The 25769-nt window shown below is 27.3% G+C and overlaps 4 protein-coding genes across 6 annotated transcripts; 2 read left to right on the top strand and 2 right to left on the bottom strand.

Moving 5' to 3' along the window:
- Positions 1-1730: 1730 nt before the first annotated feature.
- Positions 1731-7953, top strand: LOC134833486 (negative elongation factor A). The gene is made up of 5 exons (XM_063847806.1): positions 1731-1971; positions 2278-2532; positions 3721-5874; positions 6386-6541; positions 7348-7953. The coding sequence occupies exons 1-5, from the start codon at positions 1765-1767 to the stop codon at positions 7507-7509; spliced, it is 2934 nt and encodes a 977-aa protein (XP_063703876.1). The 5' UTR covers positions 1731-1764; the 3' UTR covers positions 7510-7953.
- A 5819-nt stretch (positions 7954-13772) lies between these two features.
- Positions 13773-18426, bottom strand: LOC134834076 (juxtaposed with another zinc finger protein 1). 2 transcript variants are annotated; one of them, XM_063848609.1, is made up of 5 exons: positions 18033-18426; positions 17229-17618; positions 15193-15304; positions 15001-15132; positions 13773-14622 (listed from the first exon to the last, which is right to left on the bottom strand). In XM_063848609.1, exons 1-5 carry the CDS (start codon positions 18124-18126, stop codon positions 14067-14069), a joined length of 1284 nt encoding a protein of 427 aa, XP_063704679.1. In that variant the 5' UTR covers positions 18127-18426; the 3' UTR covers positions 13773-14066. The 2 variants fall into 2 exon arrangements, with proteins under 2 accessions (XP_063704679.1, XP_063704680.1); XM_063848610.1 differs by lacking the exon at positions 15001-15132.
- A 1389-nt stretch (positions 18427-19815) lies between these two features.
- On the bottom strand, positions 19816-22257 carry LOC134833199 (carnitine O-palmitoyltransferase 2, mitochondrial). Its single transcript, XM_063847438.1, has 2 exons — positions 22014-22257; positions 19816-21901 (listed from the first exon to the last, which is right to left on the bottom strand). Exon 2 carries the CDS (start codon positions 21884-21886, stop codon positions 19913-19915), a length of 1974 nt encoding a protein of 657 aa, XP_063703508.1. The 5' UTR covers positions 21887-21901; positions 22014-22257; the 3' UTR covers positions 19816-19912.
- A 1468-nt stretch (positions 22258-23725) lies between these two features.
- On the top strand, positions 23726-25295 carry LOC134834808 (BTB/POZ domain-containing protein KCTD9). 2 transcript variants are annotated; one of them, XM_063849592.1, is made up of 7 exons: positions 23726-23872; positions 23940-24068; positions 24124-24397; positions 24464-24689; positions 24744-24803; positions 24929-25002; positions 25063-25295. In XM_063849592.1, the coding sequence occupies exons 1-6, from the start codon at positions 23821-23823 to the stop codon at positions 24953-24955; spliced, it is 768 nt and encodes a 255-aa protein (XP_063705662.1). In that variant the 5' UTR covers positions 23726-23820; the 3' UTR covers positions 24956-25002; positions 25063-25295. The 2 variants fall into 2 exon arrangements, with proteins under 2 accessions (XP_063705662.1, XP_063705661.1); XM_063849591.1 differs by having other exon boundaries at positions 24868-25002.
- The last annotated feature ends 474 nt before the right edge of the window (positions 25296-25769 follow it).

The following is a 25769-nucleotide window of genomic DNA, read 5'->3' as shown; positions in this document are numbered from 1 at the left end:
GGTCTATGAGAGAAAAAAGATGAATTTTTTTATATATTATTTTGATAAATTAAATTTTTCAGAAATTCACAAAATTTCATAAGAAATATAATTTTTCAAATAAAATTCATTGAAACTTCGTAACGTTTCGCGTTACATGCTTGAAAAAAAATCGATGGGGGATGGGGGATATAGAAATTTTACATAGATTTTCGTTTTTAGTACTATTTAGTATGGAAAATTAATAAAATTGATCAATTTTGAGTTATTTCCTTTGATATTGTTATAAAATTAGCATTTTGACTTAATTTTTCCTTTCCAAAAACTATTTTGAAAAATTTTTCTAAAAAAATAATCTAATCTAAAAAAGTTTTCAAAATGGCTTTGACACAGTTTTTGATTTAGTTTTGCTCTTGATTTAGTTTTCAAAACAAAACTATGTCAAAGAAAAATTTTTTTTTCAGTTTTTATTTTTTGGCAGTTTTGAGTTGAAAAATAATTAAAAATGATAAATTAGAGCCCTCTGACAAATTTTTATCCATTTGGACCAAAATTTGACAAAAATGGCTTTGACACCGTTTTTGATTTAGTTTTTGACACAGTTTTGCTCTTGATTTAGTTTTCAAAACAAAACTATGTCAAAGAAAAATTTTTTTTTCAGTTTCCATTTTTTGGCAGTTTTGAGTTATAAAATGATTAAAAATGATAAATTAGAGCCCCTCTGATAAATTTTTATCCAATTGGAGCAAGATTTGACAAAAATTGCTTTGACACAGTTTTTGACATAGTTTTTCTCTTGATTTAGTTTTCAAAACCAAAACTGTGTCAAAGAAAAAAATTTTTTTCAGTTTCAATTTTTTGGCAGTTTTGAGTTATAAAATGATTAAAAATGATAAATTAGAGCCCTCTGACAAATTTTTATCCAATTGGAGCAAGATTTGACAAAAATTGCTTTGACATAGTTTTTCTCTTGATTTAGTTTTCAAAACCAAAACTGTGTCAAAGAAAAAAATTTTTTTCAGTTTCAATTTTTTGGCAGTTTTGAGTTATAAAATGATTAAAAATGATAAATTAGAGCCCTCTGACAAATTTTTATCCAATTGGAGCAAGATTTGACAAAAATTGCTTTGACACAGTTTTTGACATAGTTTTTTTCTTGATTTAGTTTTCAAAACCAAAACTGTGTCAAAGAAAAAATTTTTTTCAGTTTCAATTTTTTGGCAGTTTTGAGTTATAAAATGATTAAAAATGATAAATTAGAGCCCTTCTGATAAATTTTTATGCATTTGAAGCAAGATTTGACAAAAATGGCTTTGACACAGTTTTTGATCGTTATTTTTTGTAAAAAATTAATTCTTGATTTCTTAATCGAAATAACCTCTTAAATAGTACAAAATGTCAAACTTGTTGAAAAACAGCTAAAATATCGCTAAAAAAAACTTGATTTCTTAAGTCATTTAGTTTGAAAAAGTATTTCAAAATCTATATAAAATTTCTATATCCCCCATGTTGATTTTTGATAAAAATTGATGGGGGAGGAAACACGAAACAGAAAATGGTCTTGGAACACCCTAAGAAAACGTAAAACATAAATTTTTCCCAATCTCGAGCTTCAACCAATTATCAAACCTCGAACTTGCAATTCCCCCATCTCATTCAACTACTCCTTAAAATCTCCCTTCAATACGCCTCAAAAAGCAAAACGCTTGAATTAGCAGGCAGCGAGCTCAGCAACTTCGGTGAGAGTGACGAGCAAAGCGTCATTGTGAAAAATATTGAGATAAAATGGACAATAAACGGGAAAATGTATCCCTTTGGCTGCACAACAAACTGGGCACGAGCAACGACTCCTGGATCACGTCATCGATCAGTTCGCAGCTGAACAAGGACGTGCTGAAACAAATCAAAGATTGCTTTCCCGACCTGCAAACACAAGTGAAAATAAAGTTTCTGCTTGCTTTTTTTCACATACCGCGGCGACTTGTAGAAGAGGTGGGAATTCGCTTGATTTGCCAATTTCTCGCTCGTTTGTCGCTTTTTCCGCAAATTCGGTCGACGAAAGTTGCCCTCAACGCGTCGCAATGTCGAAAATTCGACAAAAACGGGCTTCGAGACGAGAAAAAGCGCAAAATAAGTGATTGTTAAATGTCGAAAATTCAGCCAGCGCATTAATTTGTGTGTGTGTAGCGTGTACGGGCGTGTGTAGGGTGTACGTTGAATGCATAATAATGAAGTCTTTTTAGAACTTTTCGATTGACGTTGCACTTTTTTTAATATTTTTACGTTTTTTTGTTGCAGTGGCGGACAGAACTTGAGGAGATAATCGAAGTAGCGACATCCGACACGGAATTATGGGTGTCCATGACTGCAGAGACGATGAAGACTTTTCCGCTCACGGGAAGCTTGAACACAGAAATATCAGACTACGAGGATACGAGACCAATTTTCACCGATATGGTGAACGACCTGAAGAAATTAGTGAATAAGCATCATGATATCGGGATGTTGCCGTTGGAGTGTCAGTATTTGAACAAATCGGCGCTGATATCTGTGGTAAGTGGCGACAGCTGGAGCTGAAATTCAAGTGTCGGGAGCTAAATTTTCATTTTTTGAGATTGAATTTTAGAATTTTTGACCAGAATTTGTGTGAAAAATATTTTAAAAACTTTTTTCGAGTAAATTTAGCAAAAATTTTTATTAAAAACTCAATTTTTGAAGAATTTTTTATTCAAAATATTTTTTAAAAAAAGTTTTTCATTAAATATTCAATAATTCTTAAATTTTTCCATCAAAAAATTAAATTTTCAATAATTTCTGAAAATATTTCGAGTTAAAATAATAAAAATTTATCAATTTTTAAACAACAAAAATAAATTTTTAAAATTATTCGAGAAAATATGATGAAAATTAATGTAAAATATTAAATTATTTTTGAAAATTTTCTCAAAAAAAATTTTTTTTTCTTAAAAAAGTGAAAAAATTAAAAAAAATTTCAATTCTTGAAAGAGAAAAATAAGTTTTAATTTTTTTGATAACCATCAGTTGATAAAAATTTGAGAAATTTTAATTTTTTTACTAAATAAAATATTTTTTTTAGTAATATTTTAAAAATATTCGTGAAAATATCATAAAAATAATATTTTTAGTTCAGTTTTAAACAATTTTTAAAAAATTTCTCACAAAATGAAAAGATTTTAAAAAAAAAATTTATTCAAATATTCTTAAAAAAGTGGAAAAATATTAATTTTTGGTGAAAATTTAATATTTTTTTCTCACACAAAATTCAAAATTCAGAATTTTTAAAATATTTTGAGAAAAAAATCATTTTTTGCTCACAAAAAAAATAATTTTTCAATAAAATTTGAAAATTTTTAAAGATTTTGACTCATGTTTTAAATTATGTTAAAAATTTTTCGGGAAAATTTAAATTTTTAACATTTTTCTAGAAAAATTTAATATTTTAAATATTTAAAAAAAAAATAAAAAAAATTATTTTTTTTATCTCTTCGATGGGAAAAGTTTTTCTGGTTTTGATTTTTTTTTTTAATTTTCCATAAAAAATTTAATTAAATATTTTTTCTTAAAAAATTTAATTTTTTAAAAATAATTTTTTTTTTAAATTCTTAAAAATTATTTTTTGTCGTAAAAAAAAAATTAAAATTGTGTAAAATGAAAATTTTTTAACTTTTTTTTTTTTAATTTTTAGAATTTTTTTCTAATTATTTTTTTTTTAATTTTTAGGTCGGTCAACAACCAGGCCCCACAAAACACTTTACGCTGAAGAAAAAACCCAAAAGTGCTACGCTGCGTGCCGAGCTGCTTCAAAAGTGTCAAGACGCCCAATCCACGTTGAAAAAATCTTCGGCGCCGACTGTGCCTTTGCGATCTCGCGGAATGCCCCGAAAAATGGCAGACACAACGCCCATGCGAGGCATCCCATCACGCGTTCCGACAAGCGGTTTCCGTTCGCCACCTCCTTCGCTGACGCCCAAATCGCTGAATCGCACGCCTGCCGGTCGCAAAGAAGGCGGCGTCAAACTGCTCGATATCGCCGACCAACCTTTGGGCTATGCACAGGCGAAAAAACGAAAACGCCAACAAGAATTGGAGGAACAGCAACGAAAACAACTCGAAGCAGCAAACAGTCAACAAACGGCAACGACGCCACAGCAAAACAACGGCGCAACGCCTGCCGTTACAACGACAGCTTCGACCCCGGATTATGCTGCTGGTTTGACTGCGTCGTCAGTTTATAGCCAGCCAGCGACTCCGATGCCATCGTCAAGTACCGCAAATCCGACAACGATCAAGGAAATTCAGGCAAGCACCCCAGCTGCGGCGTTAACGACGAATAATCACATCGTTGTTCAGTCGAATGTACCTGTCGCAACGACTTTGGCATCGTCTGTCGAACAAAATCAACCGCAATCGCAAATAATTACGTCGCCAACGCCCGTTGCTGTTGTTTCATCTCCTCCTGCGAAGACTGCCACCCTTCCCTCGAACATCCAGATTGTTCGTTCCGTGTCATATAACCCGCCAGGTGCCCAACAACAAGTCCCGACAAGCCAACCCCCGCCCCCGAGTGTGGAAATTTCGCGAAAAATCGTTCCAACGTCGTCAATCCAGCAAAATTACACAAAAATCCTGGGAAATTCGAATATTATTCTCACGCAGAAGCCGCTGCAGCAACAACAACCGACAATTTCGGTGCAACAATCGCAAACGCAACCCATTACCTCGTACACGATCGTCAAACAGCCCGTGGGACAGGCACCGCAAATGCGCGTCGTGTCCGTTTCGTCTGCCGCTTCGTCGAATTTGACAATTCCGACGCTGACATCGACGTTGCCACGCACGACGCAAATTGTGCAGCACCAACAACCGCAAACCCCCACGAAAATCGTGCAAATTAAGACGGCGCCAACGCTTCCGACGATGATGATGGCAACGTCGCAGCCAAATTCGACAATTCCGCCACTAATTCCGACGCAGCAACCGCAACTCGTGAATATTCAGCAGCATTTGCAGCAACAACAGGCGGCCGGAAGGAAAACGGTGACGATAACGGCGCAAAATCAACCCACGTCGAACATAATTTTGCAGCAACAGACACAGCAGCAGCAAGTTCAGCAGCAATTACAGCAGCAAAATCCGCAAACGATCATCACGAGTGGCGCGGGAAACCAAAAATACGCCCAAGTTGTGATGTCGCCGAATGTCAAAGGCAAAACTATTATTTTGACGAACCCGAATTTGTTGTCCGGGCAGAAAAATGTCATTCTCCGCAGTGGAAATACCGTTTATCAGCTGGGGAATGTGCAAGGACTGCAAAATATTGGCGGCACAACGACACTGATGACGGGCCCGCCTGGCTTGATAAAAACGGATCAAGGTCAAACGCAAGGCACGACGCAACAAATGCCGGCTCTCGTGCCGACAAACCAACAAATGCCTTCGTTGACGCCCGTTGTGTATGCGAATCAGCAGCAAAAGTCGATTCCGACGCTAATTACGAACCTTCAGACGCAGCAAGGCATGCAGACGCAACAGCAGGGGCAAACGATTATCAGACCCGTGTTGACGTCGGGCGGAAATTTGCCGCAAGGATTGACGTTGATTCAGAGACCGGGCCAGCAGCCGCAGCTTGTGCAGACGATACAGCAGCCGACGCCGCAGCAACCCACGCAGATTGGCAGGACGATAATTACGGCACAACCGCAGCAGAAAACGACGACGATTCAGCAGCAGCAACAACCGCAGATATTGTCGTACAAGAAAATTCCGCAGCAAACGACGATTCAGCTTCAGCAGGTTCCGCAGCAGCAGCAGCAACAACAGCAGCAGCAAAGTGCTCAGCAAACGGCGCAACCGAGAAGGGGATTGTCGCTTTCGGTAATTTTTATTTATTTTTTTCTTTTAAAAAAAAATTAAATTAAATTTAATTTTTAATACAAATTTTTAATACAAATTAAATTTTGATTTAAATATTAATTTAAACTGAATTAAATTTTTATTCAATTTTTTAAAATAAAAATTAATATTTAAATTATTTTTAAAACTAATTTTTAATTAAAAAAAATTAATTTTATTTTAATTTAATTATTTTAATAATTTAATTTTAAAAAAATAACTAAAATTTTTATTTTTAGGTATTTAATTTTTAATTAATTTTTTTTTTAATTTTAAAATTTTTATTTTTAAAAATTTAATTTTAATTAATTAAATTAAATTAATTTTAACTAATTGATTAATTTAAATATTTTTTTTTTAAATATTTAAAATTAATTTTTTTTTTAATTATTTTAATTTTTAAAATTAATAATTTTTTTAAATTAATTCTAATTTAATAATTTATTTTGAATTTTTTTTTAAATAAATTTTAATATTTTTTTTTTATTTTTAGAGCAAACATGTATCCGAAGCACACGACATGTTCAAAAGAGCGAATCGCGTTACGCGTTTAGACAAAGCGCTTATATTAGGATTTATGGCTGGATATAGAGACAATCCAAGACCAAATCCGGAAAATGTACTTGAAATAAAATTGAACGAGAGTGAGGTGAGTTTTTTCTTCAAAAAATATTATTTTGAACAATTTATATTTTTAAAAATTAATTCTGAAAATATAATTCAAATTAAATTATTTTTTAATGAAAGAAATATTTTTAAATTAATTTTTGTTTTAATTGTAAGTTTTTTAATTAAAATTTGGATTAAAATAAAAACTTTTAAAAAATTAAAAAAAAATAATTTTTGAAAATTAAATTCAAAAAATTAATTTATAATTTTTTTTTAATTGAAAATTTAAATTTTTTGAATTATATTTTTTTGATATAAAAATTTAGCTTGAAAAAAATTATTTTTTAAATTAAAATTGAATTTTAATTGAAGTGAATTTTATTTTATTAAAAAATATTAAAAAAAAAAAAAAAAAAATAATTTAAATTAAAATTAAATTAATTAAATTGAAAAATTTAATTATTTTTATAATAAACAATTAAATTATTAAAAGATTTTTTTAAAAGAAAAATTTTTAAACTCAATTTTAATTAGGTTTTATTTATATTGAATTATGTTTAAATTGAAAATTTAATTTTATTTTTTACTTGAATATTTTTTTTTTTTCATTAAATTATCAATTTTATTTCAATTATTTTTTTAAAATTTCAAAACTTAATGAAAACGAATTATATTTTAAATCTAAAATATTTTTTTTTTATATAAAAAATAAATTATTTTTTTTTTTCGAATTATTTTTTTGGAAATTAATTTACTTTATATTCAATAAAAAAATTTATAAATTTTAATTTTTAAATTAAAAATAATTAACTAAAATATTTTTTTAAAATTTCATCACAAAAACAGGAAAACGTCAAACAAGGAGATTCATTAATACCAATGACCGTGGAGACCCTTATCCGTTTGGACTACAACACGGGCGAATGGAAGACTTTCAACCGTTGTTCCGCCCCAAAATCCGGACAAGAACAACAAATACCGAACGCCCAAAGTGTTTCAGCCTCCTAAAAAAAATTATCGGAAAACTTTTTGAATATTTGTCGTACAATTGTGTAAATATAAAATTATGTCATATAAAAAAAAATTATATAAAAAAAGGCGTTTGAGACGAAAATATCATCTTCATCAGCGAAACCCGCGAAAGCCAAAGACTGACATTTTTTGGTCATTTCTTTTTGTTTTCCATGCAAAGTATAAAGTTTACTTAAAAAAAAAATTATGACAAAAAAGAATTATTGCTTAAATTTAGCTGATCAGACGTCAATTGAAAAATAAATAAAAAAAAAATAATTAAAAAAAATCCTTATGAATAAATTGTGTAAAAAAACGTAAAAAAGTGTATTTCGATAGTTTTGTCTGCGAGTCTAAACAACAAGCTTTAATTTTCCGTGTAAATGAAAAAGTGCAAGAAATATCTTATTTAAGAAAATTATAAATAAATTCGTAATTATAAATAAAATTAATTATAAAAAAATATAAATATGAAGAAAAAACTAGAGATAGTTCAATGCAACACAAAAATATATCGTTTTATCATTTAATAAACATAAAATAAATATATATATTATATATACAAGAAAATAGTATGATAAAGTAATAGGTACCTTTAATATTAAACAAAGCGAGAAAAATGTTTGGATTTTAAATTTAAATTAAAAAAAATTAAGAGAGATACGTTTGATACTCGAATTCCAAAATTAAGTTATTATAAAAATAGCGAAAATATACCGCGAGTTCTTTTTTTTATATAAAAATATAAATAAAAAAATATTCTGAGCTTGTAAATGACTAAAAAAAGCGTAGGACCCCAAACCCCGTAGTTTGTCCCGAAAATTTTAATATTTTCCAAAAATGATCAAAAATTTATATATTTAATTTAAAATATTAAAAAAAAACAAGAGGAAATAAGTATGAACGTATGTAGAAAAATTTTTAATTTACAAAAGTGTATAAGAAATGATCCAAAATGAAAATAAAGAAAGTGTAAAAAAAATATTTATGATTTTTTTTTATATTGAGCAAAAAAATGAGATTTTGGTAAGTATTTAAAAAAATATTTAAAATTTAATTTAATTTGAATTTTTTAAAATAATAAAATAAATTTTAAATGTTTTTATTATTATTTAATACAAGAATTAAGAATAATTTAATTTAAAAATCTTTAAAATTTAATTTAATTCAAAATTTTTAAAAAATTAAATTTTATAAAATTAATATTAATTATTAATAAAATAAATTATTTAATTAATATTAATTATTTAAATTTATTATATTTCTAATATAATTAGTATTTAATTAAATATTAATAAAAATAAAATTCAAGAAAAAATTGAAAAATTTAATTAAATAAAATTTAATATTATAATTTTATTTTAGTTGAAAACTTAATAAAAACTATTTTAAATTAAATTAAATAATAATAATATTTAAAAAAAATATTATTAAATTAATTAAATTTAATTTTTAATAAGAATTAAGCATAACTAAATTAATTAATTAATTTTAATATTTCTTTTTTAAATTAATTACATTATATTAATAATTAAAAATTATTAATAAATTAATTAAATTAATTTTTTATTATTTATTAATAATTAGTTATTAATATTAAATTTTAGTATAGGACCTAAAAATACTTTTCAAAAATTAAATTAAAAATAAAACACTTTTTAATTTTTCAAAGATCAATTTATTTATTCATTTAATTTAATATTTAAGCTTTTTAAATAATTTAGATGTACAATCAATGTTACTTCATTATTAATATTAATTTATTTACTTTTTTCTTTATTATTATTTAATGATTCAGGTAAAGGTAAATTTCTTTTATTTATCATTTAAATTTTAATTTCTTACATATTTTTCCGATTTGATGATAAATTTTTCAAAATACCCATTTTTTTTTATCTCTTTTATTTTAATATTAATAATTATTTTATCATGTCTTCCGATTTCAATTTTGGGGGATTTAAAAAATTTAACTTTTGCGTTTTTGGATTTTTTTAATAATCGGGCGTGGGGGGGAAATAAAGGTTTTTCGTTTTTCATAATAATTCCCAAAAATTACATTAGATTCAAAGTAAGGGCTTGTTGGAAAGGTCTTGGCAAAGCTACAAATCATGGAAAAAATTTTTTGACTTTTTCGGAAAATGTCGGAAAATTTTGAAAAATAGTTTTAGTAAGGGGTAAAAAATTCCATAACTAAAAAGGTCTTTTTACGTACTATAAATGGCATATTTAGATTTTTAAATTTTGGAGGTAACAACTTTTTCCAAATTTATGATTTTTAGGCCATTTTTCACCAAAATTTGAGTTTTCCGGCTTATCTTGGAAAATTCATATTATTTTTAAGCATATGTTTAAGAAAAATAATGTGCTTGAGACGAAAAATTTTCAAAAATTTTTCAAAAATTTTTGGGGGGGAAAATTTTGAAAATTTTTTTTTCTCCTAAAATGTTAGTTGTCTCGTGTACATTACTTTTCTCCATGAAACATATGCTCGCAAACGAATATTTTCCAAGATATAGCCGGAAAACTCAAATTTTGGTGAAAAAACAAAAATCATTTTTTAATTTTTCAAATTTTGAAAATCTAAATATAATTTATTTATTCATTTAATTTACCCCTTATTTGAAAACTATTTTTAAACTTTCCGACATTTTCCGAGTAAAATCAAAAAATTTTCTTCATTTGTAGCTCTTAGACCTTTACAAGCCCCTACTTTTGAATTTACTTTAATTATTTAATGATTCATGGTGAAAAACGGTAAATTTCCCCCCATATTAAAAAATAGCTTTTTAAATATTTAGATGAAATTTGAAAATCCAATAAATTTTAATTTCTTACATATTTTTCCGATTTGATGATAAATTTTTCAAAATACCCATTTTTTATCTCTTTTATTTTATTATTATTATTTTTCAAACATTTAATTTTACTTTTTTGTTTTTTTTTAGATTAATGATGAGTTTTAAACATGTATTTTTTGCTGGTACGAGATCCAAACTGTTGTACAACCATTTTAAATTTTTATTTTTTGGGCAAACCTGATTTTTTTAAAATTTTTTCCAATTATTTTTTTAAATAAAGAAATTAATCCAAATTGAGCATTTTTCCACATTTATAAAATAATAATTTTATGTAAAGTATGTGATGATGCTTTCAACATGTATTTTAGTGTGTGGCTGTTTATCTCGTAAATTCAACACTAAAACATGTGTGATTTGTTAGAATAATAAAAATAATAATGTTTTGTTATTTTTTTCTTTATAGGTAGTTGTGATGATATACATTTTACAGTAACTTTATTTCTTATACAATTTTAATATTATTTCTTTTTATATTCTATTAATTTCTAAAAGTTCTTTTTTTGTTACATTTTACAATATATAGTATAAATAAAATTTAAATTATGACTAGCTAAATATTGTAACACAGATTTCTTCACTAATTTAACTTTAATATTTAAAAGACAGTCATCAAGTAAAATCAGATAGAAGTAACAAAATTTTACTATATCGATTTTATTTTTTTTTTTATATATGTTATTTTTTTTGTTTAATTTATTTATTTTTTTTTTACTTTGGATTAGTTATACACATTTAAAATTTTTGTTTTACTCATTCTTTAATTTTTTGGAATTTTGATAAATGAAAAAAATTTAAAAAAAATTGTAAAAAATACCATTGACTCGAAATTAATCACAATTAATATTTAAATAATTATTTGTAAATAATTTTTATTATTTGTTATTATTTTGGTTTAGTTTAAAATAATAAAAATATTTTTTTTTAATATTATTTTATTAAATGGCCTCGCGTTAAAATATTATTTAAAAATATAAATTGCACAAAAAATAGGTGAAAAAAAATAATCATAACCAAAACATTAATATTAAATATGATAAAAAATTTAATGTGTGTCAAGTTTGTTATCAGCCTGCTTTTTTTTATTATCATTTAGCTACGTATTTATTTATTTATTTTTATTATTAATTAGAAGAAACAACAATCATGTATAACAGTCGAAGTGGTGTATATAGTCATTTATTTATATATTTTATTTAGTTTAATATGTTAAGAAGTTGCTAGGACTCACAAGTTGTAAGAAACTTTTTTTGATTCTTTTTGATGACATTCAATTATTTTAACGTTAAATATTTATTTTTTAATATTAGAAGCAAAAAGCACGCATTATTATATCTAAATATTTATACGTAATTTTTTTTTGTTTATTTTTTTTAAATATTTATTTTTTTTTTAGCTAAGAACGATTTGTAAATAAAAAACAAAAATTTCTATCGGTTACACACACATTAAACATTAAATTTCGGTATTTGACTATCATTTATTTATATATTAATTAATTTATTTAAAAGAAAAAAAAGAGTTTGAACTCTTTATTTTTAATTATTTAAAAAACTTGATTGAGTGCTCTATATATATTTCACATCACCTTGTGCAATTATGTTAATTAGTAGTAGTTAAACTGTACTTGATAAAGACAAAAAGGTGACATTTAACTAATTTTTTTAAAATTATTTTTTCAACAAAAATTTGCTAAGTAGGTACAAAAAAAACTTTATAAGTATTAAATGTGCGCATACACTCAATTTTATTTAATTAAATTTAATAAATTTTTGAAATAATTTTTTGGCGGGTGAAATTTAAAAAAGTGTTTCATGTTTAATTTTTTTTAATTATTTTTTAAAAATCTCAAATTTTTTTAAATATATTTTAAATTTTTTTAAAGAAAATTTCATAAAAAAAATATTTTTAAAAAAATTAAGATTTTTTATTTGAATTTATTGACAAATTTTCATAAATGTCAATTCAAATAATTCAACCGTTAAAAATATTTTTAAAAAATCTCATAATTGAAGATTAAAAATGAAATACTATTTATAAAAAAAAAATATTTAACATAATTGTAACATACCTAAGTCCTTGAGAAAAAAATTAAAATTTGTTCATAATTTGTCAATTTTTAAATTAAATTTGGCAAATGTCAGTTCAAAAAAGCTGTTAAATTTTTTTTGTTAATTAAAAATATTTTTTTTTAAACTCTTAAGGTTTTTTTTAAAATGAAAATTATAAAAATTGAGATAAAAAGATTTTTATCTTAAAATTTTTGCTTAAATTTTTCAATTTTTTTATAAAATTACAGAAATGTCAGTTCAAAAAATTAACCGTTAAAAATTTAAAAATAATTTTTTTGTTCGATTTTTTATACTTTTAATCGACTTTTAACTCATATTTTAAAATTTAATCAAAAATTATTATTTTAATTTAAAAAAAATTCGAAAAATCGTAAAAAAATAATTTAACATGAAACACTTTTCACAATTGCCCCACTTTGTTTACGAAAATCCATCAAAAAACTAGAATTGGACTAAATTTAATTAATTTTCATGTCACTAATAAATTGCGGTAGAATTTTTATATATAGATATTAATAAAAAGTTAATTGTTTAATTTAATATATATAATTAATAATAATAAATAGATAGATATGATGAAACAAATAACTCAACAAACAACAAATAGATCAATATTTGGTTAATGATCACCTATTTTTTTTTATTAGTTTCGTATCGCGTACAACTTTGAGTATTAGAAGTTTTTGCATTTATTTGTTTCAGTACGTTTTTTTGTTCATTTCAGCAAAACTTCGCAATTACTCGTTTTTTTTAATACATTAGAAGGATAATTTCAAACCAAATTTTTATTTTTAGTTTAATTAAATAAATTAAATACTATTATTGCATCGAGTCTAATAATTTAAAATTATTTTTTTTAAGAAGGGAAATTTTTTTTTTTTTTTTTGGTATTATTAATAAAATTTTCTTTAGTCATAAAACGACTAGAATTATTTTTAAAATTAATTTTTCATTAATTTAATATTTTTTTTAAATGAAAAAAATTTATTATTAAAATTTTATAATATTAATAAAATGATTTTTTAAAAAAATATTTTTTAATTAAAATAAAATATTATTAAAATTTAATTATTTAATTTTTTAAATTAATAAAAAAAATAATTATTAAATTTTAATAACAAATTAATTTTTTTTAATTAAAAAAATTATTATTATAAAAATTTAATAATAAATTAATATTTTTAAAAATATTTAAAAAAATTATAAATTTTAATAATAAATTAATTTTTTAAAAAATATTTTTAAATGAAAAAAAAATTGAATTTTCAAAAAAAAATCTGTGAATTTTAAAAAAATTATTTTTTAACATACATTTTTTTATAACTTATTTTTTTAATTATTTTTTTTTAATTTAATCTAATTCATACACATTTAAACAAGGAATACCAATCTTTGGACTAGCTAATATTTCATATTTTTATAAATAAAACAATATATTTATGGGGCACGGGGAAAATGCGAACTCACAAGCGCAAACAAACTGTGAACAATTAAAAAGTAACAACAAAATATTAAAAAAGAGGAGCTTTGTATCTCTATATGGCGAAGTGTTCACGGACTAATCGGTCATCATCATCGTCGTAAAATTTTAAATTTTCTCTCTCAGCAATAAATTTTTTAGTATAGGCTACGTCTCGTCGTAGTTTGTCTTACCAATCGAGCAGTTTTCGGTATCGGTGTCGGTATCATTGTTCGTTGAGCTCGTGTTACCCGTAATGTTGCTGCCGGCAGACGACAAGTGCGGATGCTGCTGCTTCGGCGACGTCGCCGGTGTCAAGATGCCGAGACTGTTGTTACCTGAGGGTGATTGTACTATGCTTGACGAGGGCGACGACGCGCTCGATTTCGAACCATTTGAGCCGCCGCCGCTGCCGCCACTGGCATCCGACACGAATTTCACGAGTTTGTTCGCCGCCGAGATACTTACGAGACTCGGTTTCGTCTTGAGCGTCACGAGGTTCATGCTATTTTTCATGGCAGTACTCGAGCTGAGGCCCAACAAGCCGCTGCTGGTGCCGCTATTGCCGCTACTGGAGGGCGAGCCGTTGCCGTTCGCGCCTTCCGCCATGTTTTGCGTGCTGTGATTCGACAACATTGCGTGTCGCTTAAGTCCCTGCGCCGTCTTGTAGCTTTTGCCGCACTGGCATTTGAAGCCTTTGCGAACGCGGCAGTTGAATAAACCACTGAAAAAGGGAAAAAAATTATTTAAAATTTAATTTGAGGAAAAAATTAAAATTTAAAAAAAAATTTAAATATTTTAAAAATTTTTGAAATAATTTTTAAATATTTTAAAAATTTTTAAAATAATTTTTAAATATTTTAAAAATTTTTAAAATAATTTTTAAAAATATTAAAATAATTTTTTAAACATTTTTAATTAATGAAAATTTTAAAAATTAAAAAAAAAAATTTAAAAAAAATATTTAAATAATTTTTAAAAAATTTTTTAATTAATTAAAAATTAAATAAAAAATTATAAATTCAAAAAATTAAAATAATTTCAAATTTTAAAAAAATAAATTTTTAATTTTTTTTAAAACGTTCATCAGGAGAAAACTCACTTTCCATCCTTTTTATGACCGTTTTTCGAGTGATATTTGATACCGTTGACGTTCTTGTAACGCTTCTTGCATCCAGGTACGGGACATACGTAGGGCTTTTCGTTTGTTCCGAGACCGTTAGCAGCACTGTGCCTAATGATAGGTTCGTTTTTACAGCGAATTCGAGTGATAAGAAGTGATAAGAATACTTACTTCACGCCATATTTCATGATAAATTCAGAACTGAACTCTTCAGTTGTCCATGAATCATTGCTATCCTCGCTTTCCGATAACATTGGTTCGTCATCACTCATTGCTTCGCTTCCTGAAAGACGAAAATAATTATTAGAAATTGATATTTCATGAAAATTATAGGTTTTGGATTTCAAAAGTCGTTCAAATTTATCAAAAAAATAATTTTAAGAAATAAAAAGGTTCATTCGAGATCGAAAAAACTTAATTTTTGGAGAAAAAAATTCATTTTGAGATTTAGAACGTTCATTTTAGAGCTAAAGAATTTGATTATAAGGCTAAAAATTTGATATAAGGAGTTGAACAGTTCATTTCGAGATCGAATAATTCATTTTAAAAGAAAAAATTGTTAATTTCAGATCAAAGAGACTCGTTTCGAGATCTAAAAATTTTATTTCGAGATCGGAAAGTTCCTTTTTAAAGGTAAAATTTTGTTTCAAAGACTCAAAATTTCATAACAAGACCTAAAAGATTCATTTTAGTGCTTTAAACTTCATTTCCGTATATTTAAAACATTAATTTCGAGATAAAAAAATATTCATTCGAGATCGAAAAAATTCTTTTGAAAGATAAAAAAAATTACTTAAAAAAATTAAAAACTCTTGTCAAGAGTAAAGATTCATTTCGAGTTTCAAAAATTACATTTTGAGATGAAGAAAATTCATTTCAAAGCTAAATATTCGAATCAAAAACTGAAAGTTTGATAAACGGAGCTAAAAAAATTCATTTCGAGATCGAAAAGTTTATTTGAACAGTTAGAAAGATTATTTCGAGAGCTAAAAAGTTCATTTAAAGTTTTGAATATGTCAGTTTGAGAACTATGAAACTCAAGTCGAAACTGTAAAAGTTCATTTCTGGAACAAAAATTTCATTTCGAGACGATTTTGAGATCGAAAAAAATTTTTTGAAAGTAAAAAATGACTTGAACTGATAAAAAGTTCATATTAAGAGCTTAAACAATCATTTAAAAAACTAAAAAATCAGTGTGAAATATAAAAAAATCATATCGAGAATCTACAAATTTCACTTCGAGATCGAAAAAAATTTTTTGAAAGTAAAAATGACTTGAATTGATAAAAAGTTCATATAAAATTAGCTAAAACAATAATTTTAAGAATTAAAAATTTTATGTCAAAACTAAAAAAGTTTCAAATCGAGGTCTAAAGTTCTCATTCCGAGAATCGAAAATTTTATTTCGAGATCGAAAAAGTTCATTTCGAAATTAAAAATCCAATCTAATGGCAAAAAATATTTTTTCAAAGTTTTAAAACTTCTTATCTAATGCTAAAAGGCTCATTTCGACTGCCAAAAAACTCATTTTCAAATTTTTAAAATTAATTTCGAGATCTACAAACTTCATTTCGAGATCGAAAAAAAGTCTTTAGTAGTTTTTTGAATCGTTTCAAGGACTGAAAATTTTTTATCAAAAGCTAAAAACTTATTTTCTAAATATAATACGTTCATTGCAAGATTTACATGTTTAACTTCGAGATTTAAAATTTTAATTCGAGATCTAAAAATTTTATTTCGAGATCGAGAAATTATTTTCAGAAGTAAATTTTTGCTTCAAAGACTTAAAAAAGTATTATTTGCAACTAAAAAAATTATTTTAAAACTAAACATTTTATGTCGTACCTAAAAAATGTTTAAATCAAGAATTAAATTCGAGAATTGAAAATTTTATTTCGAGATAGAAAAGGTTCATTTCGAAATTTTAAAACCAATCTAATGGCTAAAAATATTTTTTCAGAGATTAAAATTTCTTATTTAATGCTAAAAAGCACATTCCTAGTGCCAAAAAAATAATTTTGAAATTTTTAAAATTAATTTCGAGATCTAAAAATTTTATTTCGAGATCGAAAAAGCTCATTTCATGGTTAAAAACTTCAAAATAATGAAAAAAAACCTTTCTAAAAATGTTTAAAATTTAAATTACGAAGAAATTCAAAACTTTTTTAATTTAAAGTCTCATTTCTCACTAAATCCCCAAACTTTACCTGTTGGCGTATTACTCCGATTCGACGACAACGAGTACGAGTGATGCGTAATGGCCAGCTTTCGCTTAATTTCGGTGCCATTATTGTTGTTGTTGTTGCTGGTAAGCGTGTTATTGTTATTATTGTGGTTGCTGGTGTTATTGTTACCGTTATTGCTGCCGAGGATGCCTTGGGCGGAGGTGGCAGTGCCCTTGCCGGGACACGTCGTTGTCGGTGTGAGGGGAGATTCAATGGGCGAGGTGGGCGTTTGAGCTTGCTGCTGCAAAGTTTCCCGCATCTTTGACTGATTTTGGATGCGATGCGCCTCGGTGACGAACCGCAGGACGTAACTCAACGGAAGACATGTTGGTTGTGACTGTTCCTTCTGCTCGATGGTTTGTGGGTCGTAATCTAAAAAAAAAATTTTTTTTTGAGAATTTTTTTTTGGGAATTTCGTGAAACGAGTGAAGCGAGCATTCGAAACATGAATGTAGAGTAAATGCGATCAATATTGCATAATCGGGTCTCTAATGTGTTGTATGTAAACAAAAGCTCAGCTGTGTATGGGCGACGTTCGTGTGTGTGTGTGTGTGTGTAGATATGCGCTAAACACACTTTTAGCTCGTTCGGGGAGGGGATAGATGGATGACAGTGCTACGTTCATACAAAATCGTGCTCGTCGTAGCGCGAAATTGCATGACGGGCAACCTGAATCCATTTCCCCTGCACAGAAATTCACTCCCAAAATTAGATGAAGTTTATTTTTAGACCTTCTCAATGCTCAAATCACATGATTCCTTATCGAAATATCCTTAAATTACGCACCAATATGGATTTCCTCGATGTGGTAAATGAGCTCGCCCAGTGTGGCGAACGTCTTGCCACAATTGAACCTGCATTGATTCGCAAAGAGAGCCATCGCACGAATTCCGAACCACGAATATTTCGAACGACGACGACGACACGGACTCCAACTACAACACTGGTAACATTGCACTCTCTCGCACTCTGCCTCTGGTTGTTGTCCGTTCACAAATACAAGAAGAAAAATCCGTGAATCGCGCACCTGTCGTCTCAAATTTCAACGTTGCCAAATTCGCTTTCGGATCTACCGCAATTAAATGTCTTTATTGCACACAATTTATCAATTATTACTCATTTTTGGTACCAGAAATCGATTATTTTGGGTAGATTTGAACGGGAATTCAACTATCTTCGATTGTTTTGACAGTGCACTGAAGCTTTCTTATTGGAATTTATTGCGACATCGCGCTGTCTTTCCTATTGGATTGCTGCACTTTTTGAATTATTCGTTGGAATTTTTGTTTAAGTTTTTATTGGGAAAGGGAATTTTTTTAAATAATGAATTTTTCAAAGGTTGCTTTGTTTATTTAAAAAAAAAAAAAATTAAGAAAATTTTAATTTTTTAGTTTAAAAAAAATAAATTATAAAAAATAATTAATTAATTAATTTAATTAAAATAAATTATTTTTTTTAAATTTTAGTTCTAATAAATTTTAAATTAAATTAATTAATTAAATAAATTAAATTTAATTTATTTTAATTTTATTTACTCTCTAAATTATTTTTTTTAATTAAATTTTTTTAAAAAATTTTTAAAAATAAAAAAAAATCAAAAGTTTTCAAATATTCAAAAAAATTTTTATTTTTCTACAAAATAAAGATTTTTTTTTCATGAAATTAATCAAAATATTTAAATAAAAAATATTTAAAATTAAAAAAAAAATATTTAAATTTAAAATATTTTAAATAAAAATATAATATAAAATTCTAAAATTTTTCTTCCATTCGTAAATTTCAAGAATTTTTGAAAAAAAAAATTAAAATCTTACAAAAAAAAAAATAAATAAATAAATATGTGCTAAAATTTATGTATTTTTTTTATTATTTATCAAATATTTTATTAAAAAATTAAATTTTGTATTTTTTTTTATTTTTGGATTTTATTTTAATTTAAAAATTAAATATTTGAGTGGTAATTTTAAAAATTTGTTTATTTAGAATGCAAAATTATACAAAATTAATTTTTTTGAGACAATTTTTTTTTATCGAGAAGGTCTTATATTCGAAAATTCCTTTTTGGAAACCAAATTTCTATAAAATTTTTAACATTTTTGGAGTTAAGGCTCAAAATATTGAACATGAACTTAAAAAATTACTTTATTTCTCGGTCTCGAATTAAATTACTTTTTACGTTTGAGTCTTGCAACATGCAAAATAAGCTTTACAAACTCAAAATTTAAAAATAAAATTTTTTTTGAAAATTTTTAGCCAAAATGCTTTGATATAGCAATTTTTTTATATTTTAGATTTTATAAAAATTTTAGAAAATTATGAAAAAATCTCTTTTTTGTTCAAAAAGTCAAAAATAAACAATAAACATTTTTTTAACTCGAATTTCTTCAAAATGTACAAATATTTAGAATTAAATCGAACAAAAATTTTATTTTTTATTACCTTTTTTTGACTCTCTGATGTTACAAACCTGTTCAAAATTATCTTTGGCGCTAAAAACTCAAAAATTTTAATTTTCCATATTTTTGTTAAAATTTCTAAAAAAATTTTAAAAAATTTCTTATTTTTAATAAAAATGCATAAAATATTTTATTAACGACTGAAAAAAAAATTAAATTCATAAACTTTTGCTCTTGTTATCTATCAAAAAATGCAATTTTTCGAAATTATCACTTCCCTTCCGTCTTTTTGGCTTGCAAAACTTGTTCAATATCCTTAAAAGCACTTTCGATGCATCCCAAGAAATCTCCGCCATTTCTCGTATTTTTGTAACTCGACACAACACATCCACTAAAGTCATTATGAATGCTATAACCGATGCCATATCCATCTTTCACAACCGGTCCAAAGCCTCCCGCGACAATTGCTGGCGAATTCAAAGTACTTGTCGAGAGAATATTGTGATTAATTTGCGCATAAGCTGGATCCGTAAAAATTCCTGGATAGGCGATGCCATTTTTGTCCGCAGTGTGGCGCAATCCAAACAAGTGACGATCGAAACCTTGTCCCATCGCCGCTTCTTTTGTCAATTGGAAATGTTTGGTACTGCAAGCGTCAAGTAAAGCCCTAAGTTCTTGTTTGGAAGCGTTTTTATCTTTCATTAGAGTTTCGACAAATTTTTTTGTTTCATTGGTGCAAGGACGCATCGTTTCTGTTCTGCCATGTCGAAAAGCTGACGTACTACACGACTCGTAAGTCGCCACGAATTTCTGATTTTGCTTATAAAACGCGAGCTGGAAGGCTAATTGCATCACTGAATCAGGAGAAGCTTTGCGACGTTTACATTCGTCTTTGTTAATTCCAGGATATTTGAGGAAATTTAAATCTAAAGAGTCACAAATTGATTTGTGGCTTTTTAGAGCTTCTTTGATACTTTCCCGCGCTTTTTCATCAAGCTCGAAATCCACACGATGAACAGCTTTGTCCAAGTCATCATTAACTCTCGTATCTGTGTTGGGGGTCACGAAGGGCTTCTCCGTGGTTTCTTTGTAAATTTCGTTAAAATAACGCAAAACTGCAACGCCATCTCCCCACGAATGTTCAAAGTTGAGACCTGTGGTGCCATCTTTCGCCACAATTAGGGAAAAGCTTTTGTCGTACCAGCGATTGGTCCCGTTCTCATATAGCATGTTCTTGATCATCGGGATTGGTTGGGATTCGTCAAAGGTTTCTTCATCTAAAGATATGGCAAATAACGCGGAATCGATTAACCTCAAAGAGTTTCCGTTCCCGATCTTCATGATGTGTTTACGAATTGAAGCCCAAGTATTACGATTTTCTGTCGTCATAGCTCCAACTGGAAACTCATTCGGTTTTGAACCTTGGGCTAAGTTAAAAACGTGTTTAACACGTCCCATAATCACACTTGGTGACTCAATATTGCCATGTTCGTCAAGGACATCCATCGTAAAGGCGTTTCCTTTGTTAAATATCACAATGTGTTTCGGATTGGCAGCCCTGAAGATCCTATCTTTATCAGGTTCAGGAATTCTAGTTGCTGCAAAAAGTCCTTCATATTGACTCATATCCAGCGGATAAGCTTTAAAAGTATAAGCAACATAAGTGGCGACGATGGTAGGAACCATTTTCATGATTCGCGCAAATCTCTCAGTATCTGACTTAGAAGGATCCATATGAAAAATCTCAGGTTTTAGAATTCCTTTCCGCAGGGAATTCATGAAACGTAAAGAACTGATGATCAAGTTGCTTGTTCGTACAGTTGGTTCGTTCATTTCGGGCTTGGTATCGGGTTTCATAATTAAAAGTGGGTTATAATTCACAGGTAATGGCGCCCGATCGCGAAGATACATGTCGAACCATGGTTCGGAGATGTAACTTGTGTGTTTATTCGCTTTATCGTGAGCGATTAGCAGTTCTTGCAACTTTGGGCCTTGGTTTTTGCGGAAATCATTGACAAAACCCTCAGTTTTGGCATATGCTTCATTGTCGAGAAGCGGTCTTTGTGCTGCCAAATACCGATTACAAGTATTTTCTAAAGTTGGAATCGGTAGACGTGGCAGAGATTTTTGAAAGTAGTACGATGGCAGGATGCTACGTTGCAAATATTGGTATTGCTCGTCGGTGAGCGTCGTTTTGTGGCGTACCAAGAGCTTTGGATGGAAACTTTTTGACACCTTCAACATGATGAACTGAATTAACTGAAATTGAATTAACACTAAAGTGAGAAAAATAAAAAAAAAATGAGAAACTGCACCTTGAAGCGATGCTAAACGAGATTAAACGAGGGCAGTTCCAAAAAAGGTCGCATACCTGATGATTTTTTAATGTTGTGATTATTTAGTGTCGGGGTCAAAGTCCTCTCTCACTCTCTTTGTTGATAAAAATGAGTTTGCGAAAATGATATAAATAATTAACAAGTGAAAATGCTCGCAAAAATGCCTGTGCAGTACGGAAAGGACGCGTTAGACTATTTTTAAAAAATATTTCGCGATGAAAATGCGGTGAAACTTAAGAATAAAACTGAAATTATTGACGAGACGAACTGAAATGTTGCCAAAATGTAAATATTTTTAAAAATGCATATCTCGCACATTGGGAGTGTTTATGTCTTGTCATAATTGCGTAACAGCATTGGTGTGAAAAGTGGTTTCGTTTAATGTTGATTAACTATTTTTAATTTTATATTTTATGAATATATTCAATTTTAAGAATTAAATTAACCTTAATTTTAAGAAATATAAATTAAAATATAATGTCTTCGCGATTTTTTTTAGTCTTTTATGAAAATATTTTCGAAACTTAAGATCAGAATATATCGAACATTTGATAATTTTTTTCTTCTGATTACTATTAAAATTGAGTTTTGTAATTCAAAATATATCAAACATTTGATATCTTTTATCTTATAATTATTGCTAAAATATTAATATTTGTAATTATGGAATTTAAATATTCAAATATTTTTTTGAAGTTATTTACTTTTAAAGGGCATTCTTTTCATAATTTCAAACAATCCTTCATTGTTTAGTTCTTCCAGTTACTCTTTTACATTCTTTATATTTTTTAGTCATTTGATTTGAGTTCATATAATCTGTATTAAGGAAGTTATCTTAGTCTCTACTTCATTGTCGCTAACATTAAATAATTTCATGATTAAATATTGTTTAATGTGTTAATATTGTTCAGTTTACTATAGAAAAGTCAGTCAATATTTCTAATTCTAATATGACTGGATTGCTCGTAGAACGAGGTGAATATTGGCCAAGTTGCTGGGTTACCGTCAAATGCAGGTATTTTGTCTCCATCGACTTCCGTGCTGCAATATGTTGCGGAGTTAATATTGCAATCCTCTGATGAATATAATCGCTTTCATAATTAACATCAATTTTTGAAATGTTTTCGCTTTTCTCGAGTTCTTGCCATTTTAATTTATTGTTATGATGGAAAGAAGATTCTCTCATTATATTATTATCACAAAAAAAGCTTTCAAATATTTTCATTCAATACCGTACCTCATCAAAGAGAATTTGCAAGGGTTGCCATTTGTAACCTTTTTTCCAAGCCATCGCATAGTGCCGAAATGTTGATGAGTATTTTCATTCCTTGTGTGATTTATAAGGTTTTTAAATTATTTTTATATTTATTCAAATAAAGTCAGTAAAGTATATCTGCTCATCTCGTTGTGTTGAAAGATTTGATGCTTTTTCAATTTATTTATTCCTGCAAAGAACTTAATTAAATTAAAATTTTAATTTTTCTTCACATATTTTAAGTTTCTTCTTTAAATATTAAATTCTAAGAAACATTAATTTTAATAAAATAAATAAAAAAAAAATATTAAAAAATTAAATAAATAAAATAAAAATAAAATCATCAAAAATGTTGAAAAAATTTAAAAATAATAAAAAATAATTTTTTATTGATTTCTTATGTAAGCTGACACCGCGCGAAAACATAACCTTAAAATCTACCAACTCCCCTTATTTGTTTACATTTTTTTAAAACACAAAACAATAAAAAAAAAACAACTTTCATACAGTTATTGTCCACGAAAATCCAATAAATTTTACATTTAATTGCATTCAGGTTTCTCATCGTTAGAAAATAGACAAAAATAATGGAAACAAGCTCAAGTTCAACATCTTCCAAATGGATAAAACTCAACATAGGTGAGTAAAATTAACTTTAATTTTTTTTGCTTTTCCCCAAAAATTAACTTAATCGATATCTTTTCAGGTGGAAAAATTTTCAATACAACTCGTAGCACAATCGTAGATAAGGAACCACATTCAATGTTAGCTAGAATGTTTGAGCAAAGTCAACTTTCGCCCGCGGATTTGGACATCGATGGAGCTTATTTAATCGGTTTGTTTCGAAAAAAATTATTTTAACTCAAATTTTAATTTTTTTTTAATTTTAGATCGTTCCGGAGAATATTTTGAGCCAATACTTAATTACTTAAGAAACGGGAAGTTAGTGTACAATCCAAACCTGAATCCCGAAGGAATTCTCGAAGAAGCGCGATTTTACGGGATCGAAAGTCTCGTGAACATTTTAGAACAACAAATTGCTGCGAATCAACCGGATCCAGATCCGCCACTGACGCGAAGTGACGTCATTTCTGCCTTGATTCACACTTCTCACATGAGCGAGTTGCGATTTCAGGGCGTGAATTTAAGAAATTGTGATTTGAGGTACGAAATTTTTGCTTTTAAAACTAATTTTTGACTAAAATTTTGAATTTTTCTCAATTTTTACAGAAAATTAGACTTAAGACACATAAATTTCAAGTACGCGAATATGTCGGGAGCACTTTTATCGCATTCCAATCTTAGTTATTGTTGTTTGGAGCGCGCGGATTTGTCATTTGCCAACTTGGAAGGCGCTCAATTGTTGTCGATAAAAGCTCTCTGTGCGAATTTCGAAGGAGCCTTTTTGAAAGGATGCAATTTTGAGGACCCAATTGGCGTGCGATCGAATTTAGAGGTAAATTTTAAGAGTTTTTATAAGAATTTACTTACCAAAAGTTGTTTGTCACAGGGCTGCTGTTTGAAAAATGCATGTCTCGAGGATAGTAACATGGCTGGCGTTAATTTACGAGTAAGAATTTCCTTGATTTTTCTGAAAAATTCATTAAAAATAATTTTTTCTTTAAAAAAAATAGGTTTCTTCCCTTAAAAATGCAAATTTGAAAAACTGCAACTTACGATCGGCGATTTTGGCAGGAGCAGATTTGGAAAATTGTACATTAGCTGGCAGTGATTTGCAAGAAGCCAATCTTCGGGGTGCCAATTTCAAGGTTTTTTTCTGAATTTTTATTAATTTTAATTTTTTTTTTCTAAAAAAATTTTTTTTGTAGGATGCCGATTTAAATTTGATGCTCACTCCATTACACATGAGCCAAGCAATACGATAGACTGACAATCGATTTTTTTATTAGTCTTTTCGCTTTTACTCTCGGAATTATTATTTTACATGTTCAAAATTGTAATGCGTAATATTAATATATAGATTAGGATTTTATTTATATGTACGTTAAATAAATAAATTTAATTAAAAAATAATTAGCAGCTAACAATTTCTGCTTGACTAAAGAAATGTTTTTTTTTATTAAAAAATTTGTAGGAAATTCTTGTAAATTGATCGAGTGTCAATGGAAAATTTTCATATTTTATTGTTTTTTGCTCAAATTTTGTTTTAATTATTAATTTTTATTTAAAAATTAAATTTTATGAAATTTCGTTTTGCGTTTGGAATTAATTTTTCCATAAATTAATTAATATTTTGCATATTTTTCTGCAATAATTTAGAAAAAATTTTTTTTCTTCGTAAAAATGAACGTTTTTAACAATTGTTTTTTAAGAAATAAATATTTACTTTAAGAGAAATTTTTAATTTTTTTGTTGAAAATTCGAAAAAAAATTATTAAAAATTATACAATTTTTCACTTTTATTAAATATTCCTTCAGAAAATTTCCTAAAAAATATATAAAAGCGAATATAAAGCAATTTTAAAAATTTAAATTTTTAACTTTTTATAATCGTATTTTTATTCTTTAATTTTTT

Source organism: Culicoides brevitarsis, chromosome 3, assembly GCF_036172545.1.
Source record: "Culicoides brevitarsis isolate CSIRO-B50_1 chromosome 3, AGI_CSIRO_Cbre_v1, whole genome shotgun sequence".
NCBI lineage: Eukaryota > Metazoa > Arthropoda > Insecta > Diptera > Ceratopogonidae > Culicoides > Culicoides brevitarsis.
Note: the sequence above shows the minus strand (reverse complement) of the source record. Positions and strands in the feature narration are given on the sequence as shown.

What these genes read in the sequence shown, in the direction of transcription:
- LOC134833486 (XM_063847806.1), top strand. Translation starts at nt 1,765, where the DNA reads ATGGACAATAAACGGGAAAATGTATCCCTTTGGCTGCACAACAAACTG. An exon ending in AATCGGCGCTGATATCTGTG is followed by an intron (nt 2,533 to 3,720) that starts GTAAGTGGCGAC and finishes TTTAATTTTTAG; the next exon opens with GTCGGTCAACAACCAGGCCC. An exon ending in GAAGGGGATTGTCGCTTTCG is followed by an intron (nt 5,875 to 6,385) that starts GTAATTTTTATT and finishes TTTTATTTTTAG; the next exon opens with AGCAAACATGTATCCGAAGC.
- LOC134834076 (XM_063848609.1), bottom strand. Translation starts at nt 18,126, where the DNA reads ATGGCTCTCTTTGCGAATCAATGCAGGTTCAATTGTGGCAAGACGTTC. An exon ending in CATCGAGGAAATCCATATTG is followed by an intron (nt 17,619 to 18,032) that starts GTGCGTAATTTA and finishes TTTTTTTTTTAG; the next exon opens with ATTACGACCCACAAACCATC. An exon ending in ATCATGAAATATGGCGTGAA is followed by an intron (nt 15,133 to 15,192) that starts GTAAGTATTCTT and finishes ACCTATCATTAG; the next exon opens with GCACAGTGCTGCTAACGGTC.
- LOC134833199 (XM_063847438.1), bottom strand. Translation starts at nt 21,886, where the DNA reads ATGTTGAAGGTGTCAAAAAGTTTCCATCCAAAGCTCTTGGTACGCCAC.
- LOC134834808 (XM_063849591.1), top strand. Translation starts at nt 23,821, where the DNA reads ATGGAAACAAGCTCAAGTTCAACATCTTCCAAATGGATAAAACTCAAC. An exon ending in TTAAGAAATTGTGATTTGAG is followed by an intron (nt 24,398 to 24,463) that starts GTACGAAATTTT and finishes CAATTTTTACAG; the next exon opens with AAAATTAGACTTAAGACACA. An exon ending in TGGCTGGCGTTAATTTACGA is followed by an intron (nt 24,804 to 24,867) that starts GTAAGAATTTCC and finishes TAAAAAAAATAG; the next exon opens with GTTTCTTCCCTTAAAAATGC.